General features: G+C 43.9%; 1 protein-coding gene across 6 annotated transcripts in view; it reads left to right on the top strand.

Annotated features, from left to right (window-relative positions):
* TJP1 (tight junction protein 1) overlaps window positions 1-17,993 on the top strand; it is a 142,716-nt gene that overhangs the window by 67,186 nt on the left and 57,537 nt on the right. For 5 of the 6 annotated variants that reach the window (XM_084816726.1, XM_084816724.1, XM_084816723.1 and 2 more), the window contains exons 3-8: window positions 2,358-2,482; window positions 4,709-4,811; window positions 12,438-12,717; window positions 15,494-15,597; window positions 16,459-16,627; window positions 17,022-17,166. In XM_084816726.1, coding sequence (XP_084672852.1) covers window positions 2,358-2,482; window positions 4,709-4,811; window positions 12,438-12,717; window positions 15,494-15,597; window positions 16,459-16,627; window positions 17,022-17,166 — 926 coding nt within the window. Of the gene's footprint in view, window positions 1-2,357; window positions 2,483-4,708; window positions 4,812-12,437; window positions 12,718-15,493; window positions 15,598-16,458; window positions 16,628-17,021; window positions 17,167-17,993 lie in introns of those variants that run through there. The other variant, XM_084816725.1, reaches the window with a different exon arrangement.

Here is a 17,993-nt window from a genome sequence, read left to right as displayed (position 1 = left end):
TCCAGTTAAAATTCACCTCATTTCTAAGATGCCCCAGTTCCTCTATATTTTAGGTCAGCCTTCCCCAACCTGGAGTCTTCCCAGTGTGCTGAGCTCCTTTCATCCCCAGGTGCTATACTCAAGAGCCGTGCTGGTTGGGGATGATAAGAGCTGTAGCCCAGTACTGCTGGAGGGAACCAGGTTGGAGAAGGCTGTTTTAGTCAGTAAATATCACTTCTTCACTGGGGGATCCCTTTTGGCAGCCTTTCTGGATGGATTCCTTCATGAAGTACTACCAGAAGCTCCCCCATTCCCCAAGTTGAGATCTTTGTATTCCTTTGCCCAGTAGTCTTTGTCAAAGGACAAATATCAGCTTCCTGGGGAAAAAAAGAAACGAAAATGCTTCTTTTCTTTCTAGAGTGGTCCTAAGGAAGGAGACTTCACTCAAAGCACATGCAGTCCTAAAAAGGACTGGGCAATGAGCACATCACTTCCATTTTGATCCCCATTTGGAACCACTGGCTTTTGATTTGGTTCATGTTTCTTCCAGCTTTCCTACTCCTAAGTCAGGAAGAGCATCATCAATTCAGGGATGGGGTGGGGGAGAGATCAGAGCCTGCTGATGGCAGAAATGTGGTTTGTACTCAAGAGAACAGCTTTTTTAAAGCCAAGATCCTTCTACAAGGAAAACCTATGCTGTGAAGTGTAACATATCTTGTTGTTTTCCTGCTTGGCCCTTTGACAGGAGTGTGTTTCCCTGGCCTACTTGTTAATGCTCAAATATATTCAAGCCTCTTAAGTTCAGTTGAAGTTTATCTCCACTGTGTATGCTTTTTCTTCCTGTCTTGCACTTCAGAGTAGTTGTGTCAGGCCACCTTTTGTGCATTCATGTCCACATTTTGCATTTTTATTACTTGAGTCTTCGGAGTTAATGGAGCTCAACATATGAGCTAAGGATTAACATTGTCATGCATGTGTTGAACTTCACCCTGCACAATGAAAACTATGAATATTTCCAAACCAGTTAATCCTGTTAGTAGATACGGCAAGCTTCATGTGGCCGTAGACTACACTAAACATCTTGATACGATCAACTCTGTTCTTAACTGGCTTCTCATGAGTACAGATAACTTCACCTATAGTGTTCCTGTTCCGGGTAGACTGATCGATTGGAAGAAAAGGAGACCAGTATACATAGGAAGGAACATACGCCTTGTTCGGATGTAATGACTGCATTCAGCAATTTGTGGGTTAACCCATGAATTGCCGCTGAACACCGCCATTATGTCCAAACGGGGTCTATGATGCACACAATGCAAAGTTCCTCTATCTCTATTTTATTTATTACATGTGCTGTGTATGTAGAGTGAAGCTAAAATCATAAATTTTAGACCTTTTTATTTTCCCAGTGTTTTAGCATTTTAGCTTCCTAGTCTTTTAACTCTGGTGTTTTAACTCTGTATTTTAAATCTCTGCATTGCTGCTAGGTTTTGTTCTGGTTGTACTGTTACATTGTGGTTTTAAGCTTTCATATTTTATATTGTTTTATGCTGCACCTTGTGGTTTTAATTTTTATGAACTGCCCAGAGACCTTTGGCTATTGGGCAGTATAGAAATGAAATAAATACAAATAACAAAGAAATAAATCTTGGTGGTCAGACTGGACAGAAATGATCCTGTTGACTTAACCAGTTAGTGGGAATTATGCTGCTGGAGGGCCTGGACTTCCATGTAGCTCAGTGCAAATCTAACACAGCCCAGAAGACCTGGGATGGGTTGCAGTGCTGCACATTCCATTGACCTATTCCTCCCCTCTCTCTGGGACAAATTCCAATGGGTCTTAACAGTCATTAACATGGAGTAGGAAGAGGAGCTGAACACATCAGTAGGAACATAGGAGGCTGCCTTATCTAGCCCAGTATTGTCTGCTCAGACTGGCAATGGGTTTCCAGGGAGGCCTTTGCCATCACCTGCTACCACAGCCTTTTAGCTGGAGATGCTGGGGAGTCAACCTGGGACCTTCAGCCTGCAAAGCAGATGCTCTTCCACTAAGTTAGGGCCCTCTTACAGTCCTTCAGTCTCACCTGTCTGGAATCTTCCACTTGAAATCCAGACCCTCCTTTGTCACCATGTGGGTCTAGCCACAGAGTGCTGCGTGGTATTTACTATATTACAGATGGGAAGGGGAAGGAGGAGGCTGAAGGAAATAACAGGTTGTGAACTGAAAAGCTTGAGAACTTGTGAGGTCATTGGGCAGCATACAGGTGTTGCTTTGCTCAAAATGCGAATACTTGTCTGTTTAAAAGTAGCAAAAGATGTCGTCTCTTTTTCAAACTCCTTGCCACCTGTAATCTGAACTTCTTTCTGATCTGTCTTAGGCGCCTGGATTTGGTTTTGGTATCGCGATATCCGGCGGAAGAGATAATCCCCACTTCCAGAGTGGTGAAACATCTATAGTTATATCAGATGTGCTCAAAGGAGGCCCAGCAGAAGGGCTACTACAGTAAGTGTTGAGTTAAAGTTCCTTTTGGGGGAGGGGAGCTCTGTAGGGATGGCTTTGATTATTCCTGTTATTTCCTATCCACTTTTCCTGCTGGGATTGCTGTAGGCCTGATACTTCTCTTTCTTTAACCATTGTTGAAGGAACAGGCTGCAGGACTGTGTGTTTCCTTCCTCTGTTCCCATTGCAATCCCCCTCTTCCTATGCTACCCTTAGCTATGGTTTACCCATGCTTGCACTGGTGTGAATGTTAACTAGAACTTGCTCCTAAAACCAGGGTTGAAACACCCTGGCTATCATTAACCATCGTTAAATGTTGCTGCAAGCGTAGAGCCTGTTCAGACGTCACGCTAAGCCACGATGGTTAGGAGTTTTGAGCTAACCATGGTGGCTTAGTGTGATGTCTGAATGGGGGTCAGACCCAACCATGATGGTTTATTAACCGTGCACAACCCATGCTCACTAACCACCTGCTGCAAGATGGTTAGCGGCACTAACCATGGCTTAGCATGATGTCTGAACAGGCCCCGTGGTTAATGGAGCGCTTCCATAGAGTTCTGCAGCAAGAGTGGCCAAAAACAGCCATTACAGGAGCAGGGCCACTGATGGCTGTTGGTGGCCATTTTCTTCTTTCTTCCTGATTCTGTTACAGAACTAAGCAAAATAAATAAATACAAATGGCAGAAAATTTTGCAAAAATTGCCATATCGCTAGAATGTGCATTTGTACAAAATTGCCATATGTTGCTAAAACTCGCATTACCCTAAATGCACGTGTGTGCAAAATCACTATATCAATATAGCGACTTTGTGCATATGTGCAAATGCGTGTTCTAGCGATATATGCCGATTTTGCCACAGAGGCTGCTGGGGTGTGTGACGGAGTGGTTGGAGGACTGTAGGAGGGAGCGTGGTTAGAGAGTGGTTAGGCTAACCACGTTACAGGCCATGGTTAGCTGCACGTGTGGCAGGGGCTCTCACAGTGGTTAGCGCTAACTACCCTGCAGCATGGTTAGCCTAACCACCGTGTCCCAGTGTGCGTCTGAACAGGGTCATAGCCAGTGATTTCAATAAGACAAGGCAGTACACAATCTTGCAGTCTGCCCATTTCCAGCCCCTTAGCTATTGATTGACTGATTGATTGATTAGATTTATATACAGCAAATAGTAAATGTCCTCGGGGCAGTTTGCAGTCATAAAACCAAAAAATGAAATAACAAAAAATAAAATCATATCAAAATAACACAATATTAAACATTAAAAACATTGCAAAATATTAAAATTGGGGAAAATATTGAAAACATTGAGGGGCCAGCAGTAATGAGCAGAGCAACAGATTAAAGATGCCACAGGGCATCTCGGTTAGTTTATTGAAAGAAAAGCAACAAAGAGTAACAAATGAAGTGGACTATAGTCCATGAAAGCTTGGAAAGGAAAGATTCCTCCTGTGCAAGCACCAGGTCATTACTGACCCCTAGAGGGATGCCTACTTGCGCTGGCGTTTTCATGGCAGACTATAGCGGGGTGGTTTGCCATTGCCTTCTCCAGTCATGACTACCTTTCCCCCAGCAAGCTGGGTACTCATTTTACCGACCTCGGAAGGATGGAAGGCGGAGTCGACCTGAGCCAGCTACCTGGGACCCAGCTTCCACTGGGATCAAACTCAGGTCGTGGGGAGAGTTTCAGTTGCAATACTGCCGCCTACCGCTCTGCGCCACATGATAAATTTGTTAGTCTTTAAGGCGCCACAAGACTTTGTAGATTAAAGATTAAATGCCTGCTTAGAAAGGAAGGTCTAAATGTATACAGTGAAGATACCTGGTGTCTAAATGTATACAGTGAGGAAGCCAGATGGATCTCCCAGGGAAGGGCTTTCCACAGACTGGGTGCCACTACAGAGAAGGCTCTTTCCCTGGTAGCGAGCGTTGTGGGTGGCAGCATCCAGAGAAGAGCCTCTGAAGATGATGGGGAGAAGCATGTCTGCCCAGCCTTTAGTCTTGGGGCTTGTGGCATCAGTTTTTAAAAATATAATGAAGGAGCGTCAAATGAGCAGAAGTCCCCGATGAATGTGCCAAAACCTTGTCATAACCTTGTGAATGATCCCTAACTACTGTGACAGATCTGCAATAATGTAGTGATACTTAGCTTTACTACAAAGCTTTTTCTTTCCTCTGTAACAACAACATGCTTGTTATTTACATGTTGCATTGCTCCCCCCCCCCCATTCCAGGGAGAATGATCGTGTTGCAATGGTTAATGGTGTTTCAATGGATAATGTGGAACATGCTTTTGCTGTTCAGCAGCTAAGGAAAAGTGGGAAAAATGCCAAAATCGTAAGTGAATGCTTTTTCTAACCCTAGAATTGTGTGCAGGGGTCAACTCCTTCCAGAACAGTATTTATATACACAGTATTTATATATTTGCTCAGACAAAATGAAAGCAAGCCTCAAGGGTAGATTTGATGACACTTATCATATGATGGCGCAGGATTCTTTACATAGCTCCTTGCTAAAGATGGTAGCTGTGTGTACTAGAGTTGCTAAGCTTTTTTGTTCTTTTTTGAGAGGAGAATAGTCTCAAGAACAGGCTTTATTCTTACTGGCTGGGGTCACTGGGATCAGGGAATATGTTTAGGCTCCCTGAATGGTGTCCTCCTGCCTGCAGCCATGTACTTTGCCCTGTCATGAGCCGATGAACTTCCCCCCTAATGAAGAACAGTAGCTAAAGAAGACATTTGAGGTCAGTGTTCTGAGGGGCATCCAGTGTTCCGAGGGGCTGGAGGCCCATCTTCCACAGCAGTGAGTTAATACTATTGAGCATTGTTCCTTTATTCTGAGGGTATTGAACCTTTTCCAGTCCAAGGGCCAAATTCCATTTTGGAGAAGCTCTCAAGAGCTACATCCCAGTGGTGGACGGGGGCTGAAGGGAAAAGCAGTGGGGCAAAAATACAAGCATATTTTAGCTTAAAGCTCTTAACTGCCAGCTTTTAGAAGAAGCATTTCAACCTTTTACAATGGGGAAAAACTGTGCAGAAGGCAGGAAACCACCAAACACTCAGCAATCAGGGGAGAGGGGTGGGCCATGGGGAAGGGGGCCACCTGGGAACTTAAGGAGTCTGAATTTGGACCGCGGGCCTGAGGTTCAACATGCCTGTGTTACCCACTCCAAATGCAGCTTCAGGGTTGGGAATTGAGAAGCATTTCTGGTCCCTTCTCAGTGCATGGAAGCTTTGTTTGGGGGAATAGGGGGCAGAGCTGGTTCTTTGGAGAGGCTACCTGGGCCCATCTCGAAATCTGTCTGACTGACCTCGGTAGTTATGAATGCTGTGGGGGAATGGAGGGTTAGCGAGAGGACTGGAACTCTCCATCTCTCCTGATCCCTGCCAGGTGCAGGGCAAGGGGGTACTGGTTTGAATTAGAGTGGAAGACCAGCGGGTGGAACCCCACCCCATCTGAGACCAAAAACAGCTTTGTTGACGCATGTTTTGTGAGCTGCCTTGAATTCTTAAATGGCAGAAATACCTCCCCAAACTAAACAAATAGTGCTTCTATAAAGGGCATTATAGAATTTAAGATTATGGGGAATAGTACAGGTACAAAATGTTCACTGGTGCAGAGACACGGCTCTGGTTTCTAAACTTTTTGGCACAGGTGTGCATATTTAATCTGCTTATCAATACTTACAGGTTCAGAGCTGAAGCAAGGAGCTGAAGCCTTGAGGATTCAGGCAGGGGAGCTGCAAACAGTAAAGGAATGTGTTTTGCAGAGGTGGCAGTCCAGGGTAAATAGTCTGAAGGCAACCTTGCTGAGCAAAGTAGGTCTGGGTCTCAAATGTGCATACACATGACCCTCTGAGGCCTGTGTGGATGAATGGGTTACATGTGTGCACCGTTGCCTGAGCCTGGTATAAACGATCCGTTGGACTGTGCCGTGGGTACTCTGCAGTTGGCCGTGCACCATGTTTGCTGTTTAACGAAGGTAGAATCTGGCTTGAGTTTTCAGGAATTCCACAGAATTCTGAACATGCCTGTAGATTTCCTTGGACAAGGAATCTGTTCCCAGATAAAACTAGATGAAGTTGAAAGTTTTAACCCTTTTATGCCCTGGGTTTTGTACTCTGTCTAAGAGGCAGTGTTAGATTATGAGAACATCTTTTGTTTCACAGTCCACGCCTGTGGGACAGCGTGCTTTGTTTCTTTTGTATGGCTTTGATTAAAATACAATGCTTGGTTTGTGTATTTGGGTTTCACTGAACATGACTCAGAGAGAGACTGCCTACCTGCTCTACTGGGTGTGTGGAACACAGCAAGCTGCCTTATTCCAAATCAGATCATTTGGTCCATGCAGTTGAGTAATGTCTGTACTGACTGCTGGCACCTCTCCAGCGGTCTGCCAATGTTTTCAATATATGTACTCTGCCACTAAGTTACAGCCCTCCCCATTATGCCATGAGGCACCCTTCCCCAACCTGGTGCCTCCAGATGTCCTGGACTCCAATTCGCAGCGTTCCCGACCATTGGGCTTGCTTTCTGGGGCGGATGGGAGTTGGAGGTCCAAAACATCCAGAAGGCACCAGAGTGGGGGAGGCTGCCATAAGGTATAAGGCTAATTGCTTTAAGGAGAGATCTAAGGTAACCGGTGACCCTCAAGGTGTTTTGGCCTACAACTCTCGTCGCCCCCACCAGCATAGCCAATGGCAAGGGATCATGGAATTGTAGGTCAAAACATCCAGAGGGCTGCAAGTTGCCCACCACTGCTGTAAGGCAAATCCTTTCATATAGGAAGCTGCCGGGTGTACTCCAGGCTAATCTGGCACCTGGATGTAATGAATAGTCCATGTGGGCATTTGTTCAAGGGCACAAGTGATGTTAGCGGTGTGGGAAATTGTCATGTGCTCCAATCCCCAAACGCCACTGGTACGCCTCCCTCCCTCACCATATCTGCTAAATTCTTGGCGCCATTCTGTCCTGCCTGTCCAGCTCTCTAGCTGTCCCAGCCACACAAGCTTCTGCCCCAGGTTCCCCCTTTTCCCACAGATGACTAAAGGGATGCCAAGCAATGTGAAGGGCAAGTCCCTTGGCCACTCTCCCCGCTCACCCCCCAAAGTCTAGAGTCTCAGGTTGTTAATACTGACACTGCTTTCCATAGATTCTTTTCACGTCAAGGGAGAATTATGCCGAGTGTTTGAAGTGCCTTGCGTATTGAGTGGCGTTAACTTCCCCTCATGCCCCAACAAGCAGCTTTTCCTTCATGCTCAGCATATGCCTTTTGCCACCGTACAGTGCAATTATATTGATTCCCGTTGCTGTTTCAGACATACACAGTGCATAAATAGCCTTTTCTTATGTCTGCAAAACAACTTGTCATCAGCAAGAGATCGCAATCTACCTTGTGGTAAACAATTGCAATTCTATATTGCACAAAAAACATCTAACAGACTCACAAGTAATTCTGTTTCCAGGATGTATTAGCAGTCTCACTTATTTAAAATGTTTCCTTCTCCTTGATGGTATTTGATACCATTTCCTTGCAATTCCCTTGCATAGCTGATAAGAGGCAGATTTTAAAGAAGATCCTTGAAGGCAAGGGAAGGGGTCATTCTTTCCCTCCAGATGCCCAGAAATATGTCTGCCTCCACAAAGGTGGCAGGCTTGCTGTATGTCGATTTGAAGAGAGATTTCCCTTGATACTGGTAGGCATAAAATATATTCCTGCTGGTATCTTACCTGCTGTGTTGCCTAGTTTCCCTATTATGTTGAAATTCATAATTTATATCGTCACAGAGGGTACTACAATTGTTCATGGAAGAAACGTCACATTTCTTGGCTTGAATTGAAAAGCGTTTCCAAAATGCTAAAGTGCATTTTGCCAAAGTAGAGAATAAAAACAAAAACATGTTTCATAGGCAATTGCTCAATTTAGGTACCATGGTATCGATCCTCCAAATAATGGTTTGGAACAACCTTCCACAAACTGGTGTCGTCCAGATGTTTTGGACTTCAACTACCATCAGCCCCATGCAGCATGGTCAAAGGTCAGGAATTCTGGAAGTTGTAGTACAAAACATCTGCAGGCCACCAAGTTGGAGAAGGCTGGTTTGGAGGATCAGGAATGTGCTTCGATGCACTCGCTCCTCTCTCGCATGCTGGTTTTCTCCTTCCCCTCTTCTGGTTCACCATGATCTCTAAAACTGGCAAACCACGGTGGGTGCTCGCAATGCCTTAGAATTGTGATTTGAAACCTTGGTTTGAAGTGGGTTTGCAAACGATTGTTTGCAGTCAATCCTTATTAGTATTAACCATAATCTGCCTAATTTGGACTTCACAGCCAACTGTGATTGGGTATGTGATGGCTGAATTAAGTTAGTAGATATGATTTTTTCAGTAGTTTTTTTGCCTCTTGCTTTGCTTAAATATAAGCCTGAAAGATTTCCCAGGCTTCGAACCCAAACAGTATTGTTGCCAGAGGGAGGTGTTCATTAGCATATGGCGGATTATGTATTTGTAGACAAGAGTGAGGTTGCATGGATTTAGAGCGTGTTCGTGAATCTCTGTGAGGGTAATCTGTAGCTTTGGACAGTATCTTCTCTACAATAAACGTTTTCCCTCTCCCACTTTGCTCACTGTCCTCAATTGCTACATTTTATTTATTTTGCCTACTGACAATGAAATTAAGAAATACTCAAGACAGATAATTATAAAAGCGAGGCTGAGTTACCCCTCTTGTACCAGCTTAATAAACAAAATAGGTGCCCCCTTTCCCAGATGCTTAAGGTTGTGAGGCAACCATGATTGCTCCACAGCCAGTTGTCTATATTTCTGATGCTATCTAGTTTCTGGAAGTACTGAGCCCCAGACCAGAGATAGCAGTGTGATTTTTCCAGCTTAAGAGGCAGTTGGTCTTTCTGGCCCAAGGAGAAGGCCCTGCCAAGAGCAGATATTCCTATTCATGGCCAAACCAAATGCCTTTTGACCAAGGGAATGGAACGTCAGAGCTCAAGTAGAATGTGCTGTCTCCCTGGTTCAGACAAGATTTTAATACCTATCAATTCGGGGGGAAAAATAACATAAGCAAACTGCTTGTCGTTAGCAAACACTGACCACAATGAACACCTCACAATTCTGGCCTCATTCTCAGCGAGGTGGTAAACTTGTGCCTGGACTATACCACATCAGGTACAGATGGTCACATGGTGCAGTTGGTGGTCACATGAGGGAACGCTTTCCCTTATGAAAAATCCCCCACAGGTAGAAAATTAGCATATCAATCAGGGAAATGGCTAAGCGAGACCCCTTATCCCTGGCAGGCAAGATTTCAAGGTATGGGACTTCCTTTCTGTTTGGAGCATTCAATCACATGAACCCCACCTGCAGTCTAAAGTGGTACAGCCCGAACACAGGTTTACCGCCTCAGTTGTTGCTTGAAGAGCATCCTATTCATTCGTATCTCAAAGTTCGGGGTATGCGAAGAACAGTATAAGCCTCAGAATTACAGTTGATCATCATACGGCTTTGTGTGGTTCCTCAGTCAATCTAAAAGAAAATTGGGATGCTCCGTTTCAGAACAAATTTGCAGCGCCTCAGTATGTTGTTGCTGTTTTGATGGCTTGCCAACTATACTACAACGGTCTGTATCTCATGCGTATTGATGCGGCGTGCTGTGAGAGGTTAAGTCTTGTCCTGTTGTCTTGTCAAGCACTAAAATAGATGCCTGTAGATTACAGGGTTCTTCTGTATGATTTGTACTTTTTCAGACTTTCCCCTTTTTTGTTGCCAAGACAAGAACATTCTCTTCCTTAACTCTTTCTTTTAGAAAAACATCTCCGTTGATCACTATGCTTAGATAGGTGTGCCTGCATATAACCATAGTTCTTAGATATCTTCATGCTGCTTTTTAAGACCAAGTTAGCAGCCTCCTCATTCCAGTGTGATAAGATATGTATTATAGGGCTGCCATCCAAATAAAGCAATCTCGTAGTGTATTCCTATGCATAGTTACACTAGTTTCTTGGGAGGACGTCCCATTGGAGTTTGCGTAGGATTGCAGCCTTATTTGATTAATTGTATGAGTTGTAATACATTCTGCTGTAGAATTTGGAATACTTTTTTTTTTGCTTCAAAAGCATTCACGAATCTGTCTTCAGGTCATGGGACATAGTGGAACTGCCTTTATTCTGTTGAAAATAATGGCGCAAGTGAGAGGTTTCCTAAATTAGACCATCTGTAGCTGGAGGCAAGTTTTCAAGCCTCTTTCACTAGGCCTTCAAAGCAAGAGAGAGAGAGAGAGATTATCTTCAATAACATCCTGTTTTTCCTAGAATACCTTTGTGATGCCACCTCTCTTCCTTCCTTCAAAGCTCTCCTCAAAATCCACATTTTCTGTGAAGCCTTCAGCACAACCCTTGTTCCCATGTCCTACTGTAACCAAGCCTAACCACATGAAACTGAGGAACTCACATATTCCTTCCCTGTTCACCACTGCCTTGCTTCCCTCCCATCTGTTGTTTCCCATTTATCCAACTTTAGATTGTAAGCCCCTCAGAACAGGGACCTGTTGTCTTGTACTCTGTAAAGTACATTATTGTATGCCGCCTAGAGTGGCCGGATAGCTGGCCAGATGGGCGGCTAATAAATCAAATAAATAAATAAATAGACATGCATACTGATGGGGCTATCTAAATGAATAAAAATTTGCTTTGGTGTGTCAAGGTCGGCATTGTGTTTGTTGCCATCTTCCCATGTTTCAGCCACAGGTAACTTTTTAACAATGAGTAACCTCCTGCAGTACCATCCATATTCATTAGCATCTGTCTGTCTTGAATTAACTGGCTTCTTCTGACCATAGAGGCCGCAGACTTGATTTATGGTCAGTGTTCATTTTATAGAACGCAGGGCTGCTTGGCTGCTGTCACATTACTGAAAAACATGCTTCACAAGGACTGCCCTTTATGCATCCCTATTGGTCATTCAGACAAAGACTGGTGAGGATGTACCTTGGCATTTTAACACCTTGAGCAGTGAGAGTTGAGGCTTTATGCGTTCATTTCTATTTTGTGCATTGGACGTAGATAGCTTACTATGACCGTCGCCTATGGGAGTGTGTTTCTTTTATCCATCTCCTTGTTGGTTCTTTGCCATGATGCAAGATTATGTAAAGCAGAAAATCCAAAACTTCACAATGCTGTGCTGAGTTTAATGGAGATCTTGCTTATCAAAGGCTTATGTTTTCATGTATTTCTTTTACTCCCAATTATGGTAGTAGTAACTTCTTCACTTATGTAAAATTCTCGTGCACAGGTACACTGTGAGTTATCTGCTTGCCCCCATTTGGCATCTAGATGCTGAGCAAAATATTGCTAGCCTATTCTCCCTGCCCCTCTTTTACCTTCCATTAAGTAAAGGCATATGGAGGAATTGTTTTTTTTTGTTAAGGAATCACTCTGTACTGAAACATTTCTGTGTGAGAGAACAGATGTTCTCAGAATCCAGGAAACATCTACTCTGTCTTGTAATGCTTCTTCTCCAGAACACAAGCAAAAGTCAGCCAACCTTTGGGAATAAAGTTAAAGCTTTTTCCCACCAGCCTGTTGCAATGAAGTGTGCTCTGTTTCTTTTCTGACACTGTTTATCTTGCCCATTTTTTATTGTTCATATTTTCACTTTTTAAAATTTACTGTTAAGTTTGTAATGTTTTGTAAGCCACCTTGAGTGTGCTTTGGGAGTAGGAAGTTGGGGTAAAAATGGGATGAACTAAATACCCTTTCTCCTGGATACTCCACCAATAACAAAGATTTTAACACTGGAGAAACAGTAATTTTTCTGTGGTTGGGTACCAGCAGGAAACTGCTAGCATGAAACTAACTATATATCAGTATATGCAGAATGTTATGCAGTCTGGATACACAATGTTGATAGATTTGCATTTTATCAGAAACTAAAGGATTAATATTACGTGTTCCAGACCATCCGAAGAATGAAGAAAGTTCAGATTCCAGTAACTCGGACAGATCCTGACCCAGTATCTGAAAACGATGAAGATAGCTATGAAGAGGATATGCATGATCCAAGAAGTTCCCGCGGTGCTGCAAGTGCAAGCAGAAGGCATGAAAAGAGCTGGGTGAGGGACCGAAGTGCAAGCAGAGAGAGGAGTTTATCGCCAAGATCAGATAGGAGATCAGTGGCTTCCAGTCAACCCGCAAAGCCTACTAAAGTCACGTTGGTGAAATCCAGGAAGAATGAAGGTATGTTACAGTCTTACAAAGCTAGGATGGGGTGGGGGGAGAACCTAACTGAAGGGGTCCCCCCCACACACACACACACACCCCATTCCCTATTTTAACTAAATAAGATACATGGATAACAGTTTTTAGATTTACTTATGTTGATGCTTTGAGAGTTTCTTACTCAACTGTTTGAATATCCTTCTTTAAAAAATAAATAAAAAATCAGGTCAAATGACATAACATGGGATTTGGGCCCTGTTGGAACTGCAGCTGGTTAACACACGAACTAGTCTCCATGCAATCTTCGGAGTGTGTAGGATCACTATTATGCTCACAGACCATGGAAGCCACCTTTTATATGAACTAGTGCCTCCATTCATTGGATGGTGTACAGCTGGCTGCTGTACTTCTGTTGATGACTCCTTTGAGCTCTTACTTGCCCCTGGGTTCTCCTTCATGGTCTCTGTGCAGTCCCACATATGGGTTTGGCGACTGGGTAAGACAGACCTTGGAATATTCTAGAGCTCTAGCCAGGGAAATTGCATGGTCACACTCCATCCTCTTCTAGTGATCCACAGTCTTCTGTATTCCCTTCCCTGCCCCTTTGCCATGAGGATTCTGTCTGGGAGATTCTAAACGAGGAATGAGAGAACATGTGGGTCCTCCAGAAGTCATTGGAGTGCAACCTCCATCATCGCTTACCATTGGTAGGCCAGCTAGGGCTGATGGGAGTTGTGGCCCTCCAGATGTTGAGGGACTGCATGTTCCCCACCCCAGTTCTAAACAGATAAGACAGGGGAGACCCCATGTTTAGATAAGCAAGGGTCTCCCGATCTTAGTAAATTTCTACCATCACTTGCCGCCTAGTGATTGTAGGGGAGAGGGTTAAGTGTATGAGCCCAGTGTTAAGTGTAGGGGAGAGGGGAAGTGTATGAGCCCAGGAGAAAGAGGGGGTAATGCTGCAGCTTGTGGCCCACCTGTGATGCAACTCTTTCCCCTGCTTTTTACTAAACCTCAGCTTAAAACTCTCCTTGAGAAAGGGGTGCATAAATGTAAGCACATGATTTAAGTTTGGAATGAAGATTTAATGAGAGCCACCAACCTTGTTTTGAAGACTTAAACCACAGCATATAAACAACCTTAGAAGTTGGAAATATGCCACAGAACACATTTGCAGGTTCCCCAAGCAACCTTTATGCTGCAGTTGAGTGCGCGTGTAGTAATTACTGGGAGCTGATTGAAAATGGCAAGCATTGGGTAGTGGTTTGACATATGGACAGTACCCCTCAACTGAGCTTGGGACTTCATTAGGAGAGCCTAATGTCTAGGAATGACCCTGCTCTTCCACCCCACATGAAAAGATTTCTTTTAGTCTTCTGGAGTCGATCTCCTTCGTAGCATTATCTGGAAGGATGACATTGGAAATGACGGGTAAACACCTTTTCCTGTACCAGTGCAACATTAAGCAGACTGTGTTCTTTTTCATTTTGGACATTGACTTGATTACGATGAAAGCAGCAAGCTCTCGCATTTCACAGAACCCTTTAGGCATACACAAGAATTGAGTACAAAGTGAAAAGGGTTATTAACCTGACCCAGTAAAAAGTACCAAGCAAAAATCTGAAAGCTCTCTGTTGGGGATTGACACAGCAACCGTGTGTGTTATATAGAACTTTCTAGGAAACAAGAAAGCAAGGGGAAACAGCTTTGTCCTCTAATTCACATTTTCCCTTTCACCAGCTTAACTTTTTAACTTTTTTTTTAGAGGTTTTTGCTTACCTGAATGAAGTGCAGTGCTAATTTAGCTTGCTACATTGCTGGCAAACAATTTGGTTATTCTGATTGCTGTTCCTCTGGGAATGAATTTGCAAAATGATCTCGCTGTATAGCCATTCCTCAATTATACAGATGACTGCAGACTGCTGGTTAATGACCTGGGAGTCAATCTCACAGCAGCATTTTGCATACCAGTTACAGAGAGTGCTGAACTAATTATGCAAATTGGAGCTCCAGAGCCATTCAGAATAGAGTATTTCATTGTTAGGTAACAGTATGATATCCCTGCCTTCTGGATGGATGCTACCATTTCAGTAAAATCTTCAGTACAGTTCTGCATCGGCAATTTCAGATGTTTCTTAAACCGCCTTTGCCCTTTAATAAATGTAAATCCACTACCACTCCCTTGTATGTATGTAGTGCCATTGTTGTATAGCACAGAGGTGTTGAACTTCTTCACCCCGAGGGCCGAATTCCTTTTTAGAAAAGCTTTCGGGGGCCACATTCCAGTGGTGAGTGGGGCCAGAGGCAAAAAGGGTGGAGCCAAAAAATATCTGCGTATTTTAGCTTAAAGCTTAGCCAGTAATAAAGCCTTAGGAGAGGTAGTTCAGCCTTTTAAAATCAGTCTTTTAGGGAGCAACCCTATGCAGATAGGTGGCTGCCTCTGAACTTGGAGGCAACCACTTATCCAGTGCACTGCGAAAGGAGCGCAGAGGGGATCTTCTCCACGCTCCAGCAGCCCTGCAGCCCTGCACTTCAGCTGTCTAGCCATGGGACATCTGAGTGTGGGGTGGGGCGGCCAGATGACACATAGGAAGTGTCATACCACTGCTGTGAAAAAGGATTAAGATATACTTCAGCCTCTCTCCCGACACTTTGTTGCCACACCATACCGTTTTGGAATTGATGGAGTTGAGGAAGGTGAAATTTGCGGAAATGGTGTCTGTGGGGGAGCTTCCAAAACACTTTCTCCTCATTAACAACGTCTGTGCATTTATTTTGTTTTTGTTTGGAACAGAATATGGGTTGCGCCTGGCCAGCCACATATTTGTGAAAGAAATATCCCAAGACAGTCTGGCAGCAAGAGACGGCAATATTCAGGAAGGTGACGTTGTACTGAAGGTACAGTAAATGGTTGTGTCTCCCTTGCATCTTTTTAAATTCTCATCGGCTTGATGAAGGAGAGTGGTCCCCTGAACTTTAAGCAACTTGTCTCCTGGCAACTTGATTATATTTTGAAGTGCCCAGCCCTGTTTCCTCCTCCCACCCTGATTCACTGGAATAGAAGATTAAAAAAAAAGGATAAATGTAAGCTCCTTTTTAATATACCAAAACGTCAGTGCTTGCTAAGTCATGCTCATAAGGCCAGCAGCTCTTCCTCAGGGGTGGTCCTTTCTTGCACATAGGCACACATGCCCGTGGGGTGGGTACTCAGAACCATTTGCCAAGCATTGTAGGGATGCTCTGTGTGGCAGCCAAGATTGCCTTGAGGCAGCATCGTTTCAGACGAGAGCTTGATGAGCTAAATCATCTAGTCTGGCAGATATTATTCCCTCACAGATAGTTCAGTTCAATCCACTGACATAACTCTTAATCCCATTGATATAATTAAGGCACTGAGGTAGGGTTCTCCTTCTCTTTTTCCTGTTGACTCGCACAATTATGGTAACTCCTTTTATGGATATTTAAAGGTATTCAAACAGTGATTGTGTTAAACTACAGATGGTATATAAATCTGCCAATTTGAGATGAACGGTTCATGCATCTGATGATCATGTTGCAGGATTCCTCATCCAAACCACCTTGAATATTCGAAAGGCAGGAGAGATTGCCATTTTGTTACCGTAATTAGCTCTCCAAAGACAGAGGCCTTCCTTCTCTCCCTCCCCTCCCCCCCCCCCCCATTTCCTCAGAGATACTGTTAAGGTAGAATTCCTTGCTTCCCGTTTGGTTCCTATCAGTAGTCCTTTTGCTCTGTTGCAGATAAACGGAACAGTCACGGAAAATATGTCATTGACAGATGCCAAGACCCTAATAGAAAGGTCAAAGGGCAAGTTGAAGATGGTGGTTCAAAGGGATGAGCGAGCAACTTTGCTGAATGTCCCAGATCTTTCTGATAGCATTCACTCAGCCAATGCTTCAGAAAGAGATGGTGAGTATAGATTGTTTTGCTTTTCTTTCTTTCTCGAGGTAGAAACATGGTAGTTTTATTTCCCAGTGCCATGAAAATGTGAGAAGTTAAATGTAGTAAGGTTGAGAGTGGGTTATATCAGAAAGGGAAGAGGGGTGAAATTTTGTGCTGATACAGACATCTGGTCATTGGAATTTCACACTTTTTAAGAGTATCAGTGGTCCCCCAATATGCTCAAGCAGTGTGATTGAGTACCACCCATAACTTGCTTTCCTGTTTGAAAAGAATTAAGTGTAGACAGCCCAGTACGCTTCATATAGTAAGTTCTGCAAAGGCTTATATCCATCTTTGGGCATGTCATGCCATCATTTTAATTATAAATCATCTCATGAAAAAAACAACTTTTATTTAACAGACATTTCAGAAATTCAGTCGCTGGCATCCGATCATTCCAACCGATCACATGACAGGCCCCGCCGCAGTCGTTCACGATCTCCTGACCAGAGGTCAGAGCCTTCAGACCATTCCAGACATTCTCCACAGCAGCCCAGCAATGGCAGGTGATGGTCGCCTTGTACTATTTTAAAAAGTAGACTTGTTAAAACTTACTAGTAGAGTGGCTGCTTGGGATGTACGCAGGTGCATGGCACCGCAGCAAAGACATTGCATGATGTGGCAATTAAGCAGATTGTGAGGCATGACTGCAGAGACACAGTTGACCTAAGAAATGTTAATAGACTGCATTGTGTTTTGTGTGTGTGTGAGACTTGCTTGGGTTGTGGTACAAGGGAAACATCGGTCCTGGTGAGACACGGCACTTCTGTACCTGACGTGTCGGGGAGCAAGGTTTTGTGCACGTTCTCCCTATTCTCGCTTTGCATGTACGTGTGCATGCATCCAGTAGAAAATAAGATCTGATGCAACACCAAGGTTATTTATACTGGGGTAGGAGGAGAGGGACAATTCCTGAACCCTTCTGATACTAACTTTTAAAGCCCTAAATGGCTTGGGGCCAGATTATCTGAAGGATCATCTCCTCCCATATATACCTGCCCGGACCCTAAGATCATCCTCAGAGGCTCTTCTCCAGGTCACCCTGCCAAATGAGGTGAGGCAGGTAGCTACTAAAGAGAGGGCTTTTTCTGTGGTGGCACCCCAGTTGTGGAGTACCCTCTCCATAGAGTCTTGCGTAGTGCCTACATTGTGGTCGTTTCAGCACCAGGTGAAGACCTCCCTCCCCAGGACTTCTTACTCCTTCAGTTTTGTTTTTAAATGTGTTACCCTGTTGCTGGTTTTCACTCTGGTTTTTACTTTGGTTTTATTTTGTTTTAAACTTTTCAAAGGTTTTATATTTTTTATCATGTTGTAGTTTAGGGTTTTAATTTTT

This window comes from Heloderma suspectum, chromosome 11, assembly GCF_057233095.1.
Source record: "Heloderma suspectum isolate Gila_16-S chromosome 11, 16-S_ref, whole genome shotgun sequence".
Taxonomy (NCBI): Eukaryota; Metazoa; Chordata; class Lepidosauria; order Squamata; family Helodermatidae; genus Heloderma; species Heloderma suspectum.
The sequence above is the reverse complement of the archived record's forward strand: the minus strand, read 5'-3'. Positions and strand labels throughout refer to the sequence as shown.